Below are 14853 nucleotides of genomic sequence, written 5' to 3'. Positions count from 1 at the left end.
GTAAACAATATACAATCTGTCATCGAGACTTTGGGGGATAGGTAAATGTGCCTAAAGATGGAATTTCACTGTTGAGGTGCAATCACAGAAAAGGCCCCGTCTCTGGTAGCCCCTTGTAGTTCCAAAGGGGAGGGGGGCTTAGACAGTGGCCTCAGATGATGATCTCTGCACACAGGCCGTTTCACAAGGAGAAGACCATTCTTTTAAATAGTTGGAAAGTTTAGAACTAGAAAGTCAGGATCACAAATTCCAATCCTTTGCTGAAGGATCATGGGGGTCTGTCATGGAGCTGACAGTACTAATCTACTGATCCTAGGTTGTCACGTGATATGCACTTCTGCAAATCTTAGCTTTTGGCGCCAACAGGCAGCTGTTTTGAGCTGTTACCAGAATGCAGGCTCACGAAGTAATTTTCCTCCTTTTTTTGTTGTGGTCTCAACAAAAGAATGCTTTGCACTTGAACCTAAAATATTATGTACAGCTCCATAACAATAAGTCTGTTAAGATATTTGACATCATAAAAATAATGTACTTGAAAATGACATTACCTCTCCCCTATAATTAAGATGATCACAGTTTCTTGACAGGAGCTTCAGATGATTGAAAATGAGCTTAAGAAGAAAGTTTCCCCCTCACATTATGAACAGGATATGCAGGCCTTCAGAAGCAGGAGGGTGATCTTTTCCAGGAGCCTAGTTTTCCAGAGGATGCTGCCTAATAATGTCCCAGGGTCTGGAACCTGTACTGAAATATTTAGAGCCACTTAAAGAGCAAATTATAAACAATAAAATAGTAATGGGCCTTGGACAGAGCATCTGCTTTACATTCAGAGGTCCCAGATTCAGACCCCATCATTTTCAAGTGAAGCAGATCAGGCAGCCAGAATAGACAACAGTGATCTTGATGGTAGCTTCATATGTTCAATGCCCTAATATTAACAAAGTGCCTTTATCTTGAGTTTAACATCAGCAGGCTGCAGTCTCTGCACACTTACTTACTTGGGAGCAAGCATAATTTAACAAAATGGGACTGACTCCTAAATAATTGTGCTTAGGGTTGGATCCTATCAGCTTTCATGCTGACACAAAGGGTAGAGTGTTCCCTTTGAGCCACAAAAATTCTATGCTGGGGATGGTGGGACCCTTGTGGACAAATGGTGTGAGGCTGCAGTGTGGAGGGGAATTGTTTGAAATCACCTCTCCTCCCTTGTAAATCTGCAGAAAAGTTGATGGGATTCAACTCCTAGAAATGTGCTGTACTGATACTACCTTGAGTGAATGTAAGTTCACAGTGAATATAAAAATTGCCTTGCTGGATGGGACTAGTGCAGGTTTCCATTTCAAACAGCAACAAGAGATGCTTATTGGGAAATCACAAGTTGATGACTGTTTCCAGTGGTATGTCTCTGGTCTTTTGTAATCAGGAAAGTGTAGTTCCCTGTAGAACTGGAGGTCCATTTAGCCATTCCAACTTGTGGACCTGTCCTTCATGAATTTGTCTAACAAACCTTGCTAAATGCTTATTTACCACTACTTCTGAGCAAATAGGTGACAATGTGGCTCAGTAATCCAGAATAGCAGTATTTTATTCTTTCTGTCTTGTTTGGTAGATTGGTATTTCCTTTCAGCCTGCAGAGCTGCACAAGAACATTTATGCCTCAGTAATAGAAGATATGATTTTAAAGGTAAGCAATGATCTCTTTTATTCAGCAATGCAAAACTATGGTACTCAAAAACATAAACTGTTAAGGGAAGTGCAGAAAACTTAAATTAAGCCATTGGATCTTTGGTGCTGCATGCCCAAAGTCCTAACTATATAGGATTAAGGCACCTTTTACTAAAGGTGTGTCCAGACGTTGTACAGCATTCAGCTTGACAGGTAACATAAATCTAAAACCTAATATTAGCCCCGGTCACACGGGCCAGATATCACGGGGGGAGGTATGGCTAATTGCCCCGGCACAGTTTGAGCTGCGATTACGCAATCAGACGCGCCAGCGGCACACCACGGGTCCTTCCCTCAGCGCCGGCGGGTAAACGAGGGTGGCGATCACACGATGACCCTGCAGCGCGGCAAAGAAGCGGCGCAGCGCAATCACACCAGCAATGACTAGGCGCCGCTGCCGTGGCAAACGGGGTCATTTATTTTCTTTTAAGCCGAAGGACGGAGGAGTGGAACTTTTGGTTTCGCATTCAACAGCATGCGCGATTCTGCACAGCAACGGAACTTTCGCTTTCCTCTTCGTGCGCATGCGCCGTTGGGTGCTTGTGCACATCCTGTGGAGACTTAGGGGAAAACAAACCCATTTCGTGACGGGACATGGGCGGGCGCCGGATGCCACGAGCTACCACCAGAAACGTGATCAGACGCTCGCCCTTGCCCCTTGGAGGTACTAGTTTTTACGGCGCATCTTCGGCGGGAAGCCTCGGGTTAGCCACGGGAGCTCTACGCTTCCCAGATGTTGCGGTGTGATCGCGCCCGGAAAATCCGCCTATCTTCCTTCTCTGTAGTGTGGCTAATGCTCCGTGTGACCGCAGCCTTTGTTGTTCTGTGGTCAATGAGCTCATGGACAGTATTCTGGGAAGGAGGGTACTCGGGGGTTATAAAACATGACAGTATTATTAAAAATATTCCTTTGGTGTTTATATTCTCTCCCTCTTTGAAACTTCCTCTGTAACAGGCCACAGAACAATTGGCAAGTGATATATTAAGGGAAGCAATGGCTGTTGGCTACCAAAGAGTTCCTCACAATAGGTAAACTTGATTTCCTGTCACGTGCACTTTCCAGATCCTAAGTATCTATAGCCATGGTATGTTTTCATATGATGATGTGGAATTCTGTATTATTTTAGAGACTGCAACAAAAATATTGATTTTAAAATTATATAATGCTGTTGGACTCCAGATGAGTCCCAAACTTTCACAAGTTATGGTTCCATATTTTCTGCTCACTTGTGGTAGATGCCCAGAGATACTTTGTAGTTGAATATCTCAAATAGTCCCACAGCCAGTGCCACAAAGCAAGCTACTCTTTCAGCTGAGGAAACCTTCAAGAGTAGCTTGTTCTGTGACACCGTGCGGGCCTGGTGTTCAAAGAAGTGAAAAGATTGCACTGTGTTTGCCTAATTCTTTGAAACCTGTCTGTAGATATAAGGTGTAATTTGGAAAAATACATCCATATGTCCTTTTGTCTACGTTAAATATCACTTGCTTAATTTTTAAGAAAACATGGAACTGAAATATGGGCTCTTGCTTTCATTTCATAACACTGAAGAATCCTGTAAATCACACTCTACACTCTACAGCACATTCATACAGGGCTCCCAGCCTCAAGGTGTGACCTGGAATTCTCCCCACTGGAGACTCTTACCACCAGTGTTCCCTCTAAGCTGAGTCCGTGTGAGCTAGCTCGCAGTTTTTCGGCCTCCGGCTCACACATTTTTGTCTCAGCTCAGGAGGGAGGGCTCCAGAGCAACCTAATTTATGCAGTAGCCAAATCGCTGGCTCACAACTTTAATGCCCGGAGCTCACAAAGTAGAATTCTTGCTCACAAGACTCCACAGCTTAGAGGGAACATTGCTTACCACTAGTCTCCAGACTACAGAGATCAGTTCCCCTGGAAGAAATAGCTCTTTGGGGACAGACTCTATGATATATCATAGAGTTTAGGAGAAATGGAAGTCCTAGTGTGACATCACACCCCCACTGAACTGCCTCCCCAAACTCCACACTCCCCAGGCACCATCTCCAAATCTCCTGGAAGTTCCCAAGCTGGAGCTAGCAACCCTATGCTCATGGCAATATTTTATTTTCTACATTTATCCTATATAAATTTTGTTAACATTCGCTTATAGAATGCTAAGCAGATGCCTGACTTCTTACATTCCTTTGGTTTATTTTTCTCTACAGGACACCAAGAGAAATCACTGTGATGAATATCCACCAAGCCATCTGTAACATTCCCTTTCTGGACTTTCTTACAAACAAGCATATGGGAATACTGAGTGAAGAACAGTGATCTGGGCCGAAAAGCGACATGAACGCTAGGAGGAGGACTTTGTCACAACTTCTTTCTCTGAATATGTGCTTTAGTTCTGAAGAGCTCAGTTACCTTGCAGGAACAAGATACTTGAATGCTACAAAGTAATGTTCTAATTTGGGGAAGGGGATTTTTTTAAGACTGCGATTTAATTGGTACTTGTTCCTAAGCCAGCTTGCTGTGACAGTTCTGAGTAATGCATTAGATCATGGCCTAGGTTATTGGGGCTGTGTTTCTAGTATGAAAATTATTCATTACATAGGGCCCCTATAAGAATAATCTAGAGATGCCTTTGGGAGGTTAACAGCCCCTGGCATGGAGATGAAAATCAGTCATAGACAGTGAGTGACTTTCCATACAGGTACCCCCCTTAGTAGTCATTGGACTTAGAAGGGTGCAACTCTTCTTAGGGTGGCACTGTGGGACAAGTATACTTGAAAGCTGTGAGCAAGTATTCAGTTGTGGTGCAAAATGACAAAGCAAACTCTCAGAACAGATCTGCATTTATGGAAGCAAAAGTGCTAACTCGTCTCAGAGGTCAGTTTGGAGTCATCTGCAAGATTGTCCAAGACACAATAATCAATTATCTGAAATCAGCTGTCACCAGGAAGTGGTCACACAGCTTGATGTCACTTGGTTGGGCAATAAATGATGTCATTCATGCTGTAAGTGATACTATTTTGCCTTTTTGTCCTATGGGCTGCCATTGGCTTGAGATCCTTTGCTTGGCCAGAAAATAAAGCTTTTATAGTTGGGACAGCTAACCGTTGTTTTTGCTGATTGTGAGCCAACCTTACTCTACTTGCTGACTGAAAATATTAAATAGGGAAGAGCCCCTTTGCTTGAATTCCTGATCATAGAAATGATTTAGCCCACATGAACGTTGGCAGTTGGGACAAAATAAAGTGGAGGGGAATCTGCTTCCTTCAAACTCTTTGCAAGCTTCATATTTGTGGTGGCTATAACACTCCAGAATACTAAAAATGAATTTTGAAAAACACAAAAGCAGTACGGTCCATATACAGCCTCTTCCAGTTCATGGAACTCTCAGGCCAGTTAATTAGCATTTAGCTAACCTCTCGTATCATTTTTACTGTTAGTCTATCATTTGATTTTTCTTGTAGGAAAGTTAATTTATTATATATTAATATTCCTTTCAATATTCATAATCAGTCTAACATTATAGATTGCTTTTTGAAAGCTCTTGACGCTTGTGAGAACGAAGGTGCTACTTCTCAGTGGACCTGAAAACATCTGTTCCGACAAAATCTAGGATGCATCAGATTTAATTTTTCATTTGGGCTTTTTTCCCTTTTCATTGGAAAATAGAAACACTATCTAGCAATTACTCTAACAAGACTAACTTTTGGTAAAGGTTAAACTAAATTAAATCAGGTTTCACATACACTAGTTGCTTTTGCTGGCGCAGAGCAATACTCTCCCAGTCAGTTGAAGACTGCCTTACAAACAGTTGCCCACGCTGGTCCATTGCTTAACTCTTCCGCATTGCCTGTACTATAATGTATAATTGTGTAAAATACATTTTACAATAAATTTTCTTTCTTAAATATGATGGGGTTGGGCTTTTTTCCTGCTCTGAGCCCATGCTGCTCTTTTGCAGTGGGGAGAGGACTGACAGGTGCCTTAACATTCATTATTATTTATTACGGTCAAAGACCCATCAAACAGCATACAGGATCAAAAAAGCAAACCCAAGTTACCAAAACATTACAGAGAAGAGACATCATAAGGAGTATTAAGGAGGAGCTTGCGCTTTGCAAATGCAATAAAAAGAAATTTAGCAACGTTCCTTGATATTGCAATGGATTTGTCCTCCAATAGATATTTCAGCACAAGTTCCTCAGAATGGATTGCTAGTTGTCCTTGGACCCTAAATGACCTTAATATAGGTGTAATTAAGAGGGCTCTTTCTTCTGCATAATAAGAGCAATTAAATAAAATATGGGGGAGGGTCTCTATTGACTCAGAGGAGCATGAACAAAGTCTCAAATGCCTTGGGATACGTTGAAATCTTCCAGAAAGAACTGCCGATGGAAAAGCATCAAATCTGGCTCTGGAGAAATTGTTCTCAATTTGTTAGTGGCTCTAGTGGACCACTGGGGATAAGGAGATGCGGCCAATAGGAGTGGAAATAGCCTAGTGGGGAACAGGTGGACTTTCATCCAGAAGCAGAGAGAATGCAACCATATATTCAGTTCGACTGTACTGGACTGACAGGTGCCATGTTAAGGCAGAACTCTTCCCTGCTACATCATGCCTCTGTCCAGGTGGATCACCACTCATCACTCCCAATTCTATTACTAAGTCATTGTTTTACACAGAGGAACAGTCAGATAGTGTTGCTTATTCCTCAAAAGCAGCACAAAATTCGCTTTGTCACAGGGCTGTCAATGCCAGAAGGAAGGTGGGAGAACGGAAATGGATGAAAGTTAGCCTTAGACCAAATTCACATGAGACAGCTGAAGCACTTCACAGTTATGAAGGCATCACATCACATTCCAACTTTCCTGTGCTTTACAGTGACCAAGTGATTTTTGGCCCTTGTTTCCTTACCCCAAAAGGCAGATTCCTTAAAAAAAAAAGTATAAGCAGCTATACTGGCTCATGCAAAATCCTAAACAAAACCCCAAGTCCAATACCTTTTTAGTACACGGAACCAAAATGACCAAAAAAAAAATCCTAAAAAACTTCATCTTGTCATGACTTCTCTTGGACAGGAAGAGCTAATTTTACCAATCCTGCGTATTCTTCAATATGGGGGGGGGGGGGGGGGGAAACGATAGGAACGTTCTTGAGTGAACTTGTAATACTGGTAGTCTGACACAAGGATCACTGCCTGAGCTCCCCTCTGTGATGAAGAAACTTCCTTTTGGTTATATTTTGAGCCCATAGGTATTTATAAATCAAAAACTGGCTGGCCCCCACATTTCCATGAGGGTGGACTGTTGAATCACCATCCCCATACAAACAATGGCCTTTGAGCTGCCTCTAATCTGTTCTCCCTTGAATGGCAGCAGCACACATCTTTACCAGTGGATGAAGCCTAATTTAAATGCAACACTGTGGCAGAAAAACTTGCATATGGGACTTGGTGCTCATACAGTATCTTGTTTAAAGTGGACATCCACCCACATGAAGAACTGACAAATGCTTAGTGAGGTAGAGACTGGTAGCCCAGGCAGTTGTGCTGGTATGCTAGCCATGCAAGAGCAAGCTTTTGATTTAGAGATGCTACTGGGACCATGGCACAGGTCTCAGCTGTGGAAAACAGTACCTTTGCCCAGCCTTGGTTGGTGCACCACTTGTGGCCTTTCCTGGATAAACAAGATTTGGTCAAGAGTATCCATGTTCTGATTCCATACAGATTAAGCTATTATACTGTGTTGTACATAACAGTGTACAACTGAGGTACTTGAGCTGCGGTGGCTCAAGTGGTTAAGACGCTGAACTGCAGGCTGTGGAAGGTCAGTAGTTCAGCAGTTCGAGACCCGGGTGCTGCATGATGGAGTGAGCTCCCATCTCTAGTTCCAGCTCCTGCCAACCTAGCAGTTCGAAAGCAAGACATTGCAAGTAGATAAATAGGTACCACTTCGGTGGGAAGGTCACAGCGTTCCGTGCACCTTGGTGTTTAATCATGCTGGCCACATGACCACAGAAACGTCTTCGGACAGCGCTGGCTCTTCGGCTTTGAAACGGAGATGAGCTCCGCAACCCTAGAGTTGGATTTGACTGGCTTTCAAGCAAGGGAACGTTTACCTTTACATAACAGTTGTCTTCAAGGAATGGAAGCATCAGTTTTTCAGATTACTGTGTCAAGATGACTGACAGTCATTAACAACTGAGAACATACCTCACCAGTCTTGGAAAGAATCGCACTACTTACCCATTCACATCTAGACATAAGTCAAAGCTTCTGCTTCCCTGGAATTCTAGCCTAGCTCTTTTTTCAGGTTCTGAAAAACAACTTTTTCTGCTATATTTTATAAGAACTGTGAGTTCTGTCTTAAAGCAACAATCATACAAGTTATATATCAGTTGTTAATTGTCTGTTGATTTCACTTAATACAAGTAAAACAAGGTCTTCTCAGTACTTAGCACCCCAGCTCTGGAAAACCCTTCATTTGCCTGGTATCCACTTTCTCTAGCAAAAAAAAAACCCCAAACGTATTTACCCATTTTTCACTGCTCCCTCTCTGTAGGTAAAGTTGTTGCTGCATTGCTAGGTTTTGTGTAATATTTTATAGACATATAATTTATTTTTGATGTACTGTTTTTAGTTTACCTGCTAGCCTCCTGGGAAACCTTTGAGTTGAAAAGAGGGGACAAAACTTTTAAATTAATTAAAGTATATTCCAACATTAGCTTGAAGAACTTTTAGAGTCATATGGACTTGAGTATTCATTTTCTATTCCTTTCACAAATTCACTATAATCGTTCAGCTTTCTGTACAATACTCCCAAGGTCCCTATTGCCTATGATGACACAGCATACAGTAAGTCTCCTCTTTCTTCAGTGGAGACAGATCCCTACTGAGTGCGCTATAGGCCCCTTTGGCTATGAAACAGAAGCAAAGTGGGGAAAGAGGGATCTGACTGACATCCCTGTGGCCAAAGTGCTGAGACTCATGCCAAAGGAAGACTATCTACAAAGTATCCTATCAACTATTACTGCCATTCAAAGTTTACACTTTCACCAAAGTCCTGACTTGGCATATTTATTAAATTTATACAGTCTCCAGTTCCACCTGGGTCAGCTGGCCCTGCTTCACCCCAGTTGTCAATAAGCAATGTAGCCTTAAAAATAAAACGATGCTCCACTTTTCCTTGACCTGTAGCTTTTCTAAAATAGTTGCCTTATGAATAAGTCGATAGTAGAAAGAGGTCAATTTTTAAATTGCTGCATGATAGCAAGGCTTGAAGAACATGTTGCTATAGCAACCAACTTCCACCAGAAAAAAAGGCTTTCAAAAACCGCAGACTCAATGAGTTGGGAGAGGAATCTTAGAACTGATTCACACATTGGAAATAATGAGAACGAGGGCACTGCAAGCTCTTCACAGTTTATACGTGTTGTGAGAATCTTGGGTGTGTGGGTGTGTGTCTGCACATGTCTGTGAACGAGTGTTTATTGGTTTATACTAAAAGGCTCAGTATTCAGCGTTTACCTGGCAAGAAGAACAGCAAGACGCTGTATCACCTGACACACAATACACATTTATTTCAATAACTATGGATAGTAAACACACACAAAAATTAACATGCAGACAAAAAAGATATCCCACCCCAAAGCATGCAACTAAGCAAAGAGATCTCTTTGGGTTGGCTCCAGATAGCCCAGGAGGGTCCTGAGTTTTCAGAGGCCAACGAAAATCTGTGGGAACCCCAGCCGTATTTATACCCAAAGATTAAAGCGTTTTCTTGATAATCCTATCACATGTACCAATTTACAGGTGGAAATTGGCTACTGAAAAATTGTTTTCCTGGAAGTTGCGATTGTAAAATCCCTTCCTTATACCAAAAGTTCACACTCATTTACTGGGATGTTTGTTTCCCATCATTTGGGCTTACTGGTTTCTTTGAAGCTGCCAAATAGCTACTTCAAAGCTATCTTTCTAAGGTATGTGAAATCTTGTCTCTGGGATTTGCATATTGAATTAGGGTCCAGCTGCAATTGCTATTGTCTTTAAATTGTGGGTCTCATACTCATATTGATTCAAACAAACTGTCCTTTTGGTGTTATAGCTGAGATAAAATCAGGGTTTGTTTGAACTTCTGTTTTCCCATGAAATTTTCAATGTGGATTTGAAGTCCCAGCTGCACAAATGGTCATGTATTTTATGGTCCAGGAAATTGGGGGGGATCTGTCACATCTCAAACTTGTTTGCCTGACCAGATGCTTATTGTGAGAGTCACACCTGGGCTGGGCATGGAATGTGTTACATCTTTAGTGAGAAAAGGTCAAGCCTGTTTGTTTGCAAGACAGATATACATATGTGGATTCTGTATCAACTATTTTGTTCATTTTAACCCCAAACTTTCTATATTTCTGAAAATTCTTTCCACAATACGCCCACTGAGAAGCTGTGATTATGGTATCTAATAGATAGGATTGCTAACTCAGGTTGGAAAATTATTGGAGATTTGAGAGTGGAGCAGGGGAGGGCAGGGACCTCAGCAGGGTATAATGCCTTACAGTCCACTCTTCGAAGCAGCCATCTTCTCCAGGGGAACTTATCTCTGTAGTCCAAAACTCAGTTGTTATTCTGGGAGACCTCCAGGCCCCACTTGGGAGGCTGTTACATACTATACAAAAACACTGTGAATACAGGTACATATAACCACTCCTGATAAATATATATGGATACAATACAATTACTTTGGTAAGTGTAGTTCTTAAACTTTTGCTGTTAAACTAATCCTAAATGCATCTGTACATTTTTAGACCAATTTCTCAACTAATTTACAAGCTCAAGATTTGAAGATTTGAGATTGAAACAGGAAACTACCATTGTCTTCTGTGGGGCTATTTTCTTCTGTTGAGCTATTGTTGGTTTTTGAGTTGTTTGTCATACATTTGATATTGATTGTCTAGCACCTTGTGGGTGTGGTAGCATGTATCATTCATTAGCCCTCATCTTTGGGGGGGGGGCTTTACTATTAGTGTATGCTATCCTTGGAAACATAAGTTTGTGGTCTAACAACAATTTTGTTCATTGTATCAATATACATTTATCAGAAATGTTATTTAGAATCAGTTTACAGGAGTGGTTATAGGTACCTGTATTCATGGTGTTTTTGTGTAGTATGTAACAATCTTCACATTGTGGTCCATTTTTGTTTGCCTTGTGGTTTTCCACCTGGAGGCTGGCAACCCTACTAAGAGCCAGGGCAAGTCCAGACAGCTCACTTTGTTCAAGTGTATGCATGGGAACGATACTAAAAAGAATCTGAAAGATCAGTATGGTTCTTTAATGCCTAATTAACAATTTAAACAGAGATTCCTTTGTAATTATGTAATATGTAGTATAGGTTAACACTAGTTCAATTGTATAAATATTAATGTCTATTTATTTATTTATTATTCACATTTCTATCCCGCCCTCCCCGAAGGCTCAGGGCGGCTTACAGGGCATATTGCCAGATAAAACAATAAAACAATACAAAATATTAAGTTACAACCCTATTAAAACAGGTTTTGATGCTCCTCTCAGCAAAGTTTCCCATTTCTACAATTTCTAAAATTTCTAAAAGCAAGATGAAATGTACTCTGTACATGCTCTGTGAAATTGTCCTGTATTTTAACAATTTTTGAATAATGATGTAATTACTCTTTTATATTTTGTATTCTCACAATAGATACCCCCTGACGAAGCTGCATGCAAAACACATAGGGGTTGTATAATTATTAAAGATTCTTTTCCCTTTGCACCATTTCATTTTTTTCCTTCTTTGTTAACCCTACTACAAGGCCACAGCCAAATACATATGGGAGTGTGGTTCATGCTATTTAGTACACTAAAGTCTTTCCCAGGTATGAAGTGGCCTTTCAAATTTTGAAGGGTTTTGTTACCTCGTAAATTAAATGGTTATACCTACTTCTGATTTACTATGACAGGAAGCACCACTGTGGCTGCATTATGTGCAATCCTACTTCTGTAAAAAGTTGATGAGGCCATTCTTGGAAACAGTTCCAAGGCTACTTCCTACCTTAATTAAAAAAAAAAAAAACTAAGCATTCTGCCATAGGAAGTGAAAATATCCCTCATATGTGGCACAGAAGAACAGATGTCCTGTTCAGATAGAATACATGCAGTGGGAATCTGATAACAGATACCTGCTCACTGATGTGGCCACAGCATGGTGCCACCAAGCACACAGTACAGGATGCACAGTGTTCACAAATATGAAGACAAAGGCTTGGCAAACAGTCCTTAAATAGCTTTGGCTGAGGTCTGATGGAATGCAAAACTAGGACAAGAAACTGCCGGTGTTTTAAGCTTTGGAGACTCTGCAGACATCAGATGACATAAGAAAAGTCAATGTGGGATCAGGCCAATGGCCCATCCAGTCCAACACTCTGTCACACAGTGGCCAAAAATACCAGGTGCCATCAGTAGATCCACCAGTGGGGCCAGGACATTAGAAGCCCTCCCACTGTTGCCCCCCCCCCAAGCACCAAGAATACAGTGCATCATTTGCCCCAGACCTAGAGTTCCTATTTATACTTTGTGGCTAATAGCTACTGATGGACCTCCATGAGAGCTGACTCCATCATGGTAAACTTTAATCTGGTCAGAACTATATCTGAAAAATGTATAGGCCCTGAATAGAACTCCCAACTCTTGCCTTCCATACTACTGTGGTTTCTTCCCATAGTCTTACTGGAATACAGGCTTCTGGCTGCTGTGATTTCTGATGTAGAATTGCCCTCCCAGGAACACACAACATTGCATGGAGGGGTGCAGTGGAAATCAGTACTAGCAGCAGGCCTTGGTTCCTGCCGGAGCACACCGGAGCACCACTCCGCCAGTCAGGAGCCCGGGGCGGGCACATAACCCCCGCCCCTTGCTCCCACCAGCCATCAGTTGGGACACGGTGGGGGGGGGGGCGAAACGTTCCCTCGCCTCCCTGAGCCCCGGTGGCCTGAGCCCCAGTGGTGGCCTTTGACGCCGCAGCTGTTCTCGGCGGCGGCTGTGATGCCCACAGGGGGGGGGGCAAAACGTTCTCCTGCCTCCCTGAGCCTTGGACTCGTAGGGGCAAATTCCACCTCTCGTGTGTGATGTCCGAGCGGTGTTCAGACATCACACGAGAGGTCATTCTGGCTCCCCCAGCTCTCGGGAGGGGCTCTTTAAAAAGTTATGGCCGCCGTCGCTGTTCTCGGCGGTAGCTGCGACACCCGCGCGGGGGGGAGGGGCAGGGCTAAACGTTGCCTTGCCTCCCTGAGTCCTGGCGTGGTGGCCTTGGACTTGTAGGGGCAAATTTCACCTCTCGTGTGTGATGTCCGAGCAGCGTTGCCGCTCATGCGAGAGGTCATTCTGGCTCCCCCAGCTTTCGGGAGGGGCTCTTTCAAAAGTTATCGCCGCTGTTCTCGGCGGCAGCTGCGACACCTGCGCAGGGGGAGGGGTGGGGCGAAACGTTCTCTTGCCTCCCTGAGCCCCGGGGTGGTGGCCTTGGACTCGTAGGGGCAAATTTCACCTCTCACGTGTTCTCGGCGGCGGCTGCGACGCCTGCGCAGGGGGAGGGGTGGGGCGAAATGTTCCCTTGCCTCCCTGAGCCCCGGAGTGGTGCCCTTGGACTCGTAGGGGCAAATTCCACTTCTCGCGTGTGATGTCATTCTGGCTCCCACAGCTGTCAGGAGGGGCTCTTTACAAAGTTATAGCCGCCGTCACTGTTCCCGGTGGCAGCTGCGATGCCCGCGCGTGGGGGAAGGGCAGGGCGAAACGTTCCCTTGCCTCCCTGAGCCCCAGGGTGGTGGCCTTGGACTTGTAGGGGCAAATTCCACCTCTCGCGTGTGATGTCCGAGTGGCGTTCGGACATTACACGCGAGAGGTCATTCTGGCTCCTAGGCCCCCCGCCGCTACTTTCGGCGGCACCTGCAACCACCGCAGGGGGGGGGCTGCTGAGCTGCCCTCCCCGCCTTTTTCAGGGTCTGGGCCTGAAAAACTGCCTGCAGAGCGGCCCCCCCTTCCTTCTCCTCCGTTTCCAGGCTCCGTGCTAGAATGCCAGGCCTGAAAAAGGGCCAGCTGAATGTCAATTTCGGCCCCATTATATCCTATGGGCCATTGAAGTCAATGGCAAAAACGTAGGGTATATTCTGGCGGCTGGAGGAGAGGGGGCTTGAGGGAGAGGCTCCAAAATCGCAGGGTAGCTGCTGGAGCCTCTCCCCAAGATATCAACCACGTTTGAAGAATATTGGACCAGGGGGTCCAATTCTACAGGTCTCCAAACAGGTTGCCCCATCCCCTCCATTGTTCTCTATAGTGGGAAAAAAGTAACTTCCTTTCCCACCATAGAGAACAATGGAGGGGATGGGGGCAACCTGTTTGGGGGCCCGTAGAATTGGACCCCCTGGTTCAATGTTCCTGAAACATGGAGGGTATCTTGGGGAGAGGCTCCAGCAGCTACCCTGCAATTTTGTCCATGACTCTCCATTTTATCCTCACAACCCTGTGGGGTAGGTTAGGTAGAGAAGGGAAGATTTGGCCCGGGGTCACTCAGCCAGCAGAGTGAGAATACAAACCTGGGTCTCCCCACATCAATCTGCAACTCTGACCACTGTGCAGTGCTGCCTCTACTGATCTGTAATGTTCCAGAGGTGTTGTAATGTAATACTCAGTTTCTCAAACGAGTCTGTTGGTCCACTTAGGAGTCTTGATCCTGGTTGTGTGGTGGGCTAGTTGTGGCAAATGGTAGGGAAGCTCAGTATTTCTGTATACAGTTGTAGGGGCTTTATTGCAATGTGCTTCCAAAGATTTAGTATGGATGGATGCCCCTTTAAAACAACCCACCCATATTTACTTGGAGGTGTCCTGTGCGACTCTGCAAGACTACTTGCCCATTGTGGTGTTTCAGTGCTCCCTCCAAGCTGTGGAGCCCTGTGAGCAAAGATTCTACTTCGTGAGCTCCTGGCATGAAAGCTGTGAGCGAGCGATTTGGCTACCACTGCATAAATGAGTTTGCTCTGGAGCCATCCTTCCTGAGCTAAGACAAAAATGTGTGAGCCGGTGTGAGCTAGCCCACACTAACTCAGCTTAGAGGGAACTTTGAGTGGCCACTTTTTGTCGACTCTGCTTT

At 44.0% G+C, this 14853-nt stretch overlaps 1 protein-coding gene across 1 annotated transcript in view; it reads left to right on the top strand.

The window, feature by feature from the left end:
* The window catches only part of YEATS2 (YEATS domain containing 2), a 48701-nt gene extending 44273 nt beyond the window's left edge, over positions 1-4428 (top strand). The window contains exons 28-30 of the mRNA XM_015427464.1: positions 1610-1684; positions 2681-2754; positions 3910-4428. Coding sequence (XP_015282950.1) covers positions 1610-1684; positions 2681-2754; positions 3910-4018 — 258 coding nt within the window. The 3' untranslated portion in view covers positions 4019-4428. The remainder of the gene's footprint in view (positions 1-1609; positions 1685-2680; positions 2755-3909) is intronic.
* Positions 4429-14853: the final 10425 nt, after the last annotated feature.

The sequence above is a fragment of the Gekko japonicus genome, unplaced genomic scaffold (assembly GCF_001447785.1).
Source record: "Gekko japonicus isolate JY-2015 unplaced genomic scaffold, Gekko_japonicus_V1.1 scaffold346, whole genome shotgun sequence".
Taxonomy (NCBI): domain Eukaryota; kingdom Metazoa; phylum Chordata; class Lepidosauria; order Squamata; family Gekkonidae; genus Gekko; species Gekko japonicus.
The sequence above is the reverse complement of the archived record's forward strand: the minus strand, read 5'-3'. Positions and strand labels throughout refer to the sequence as shown.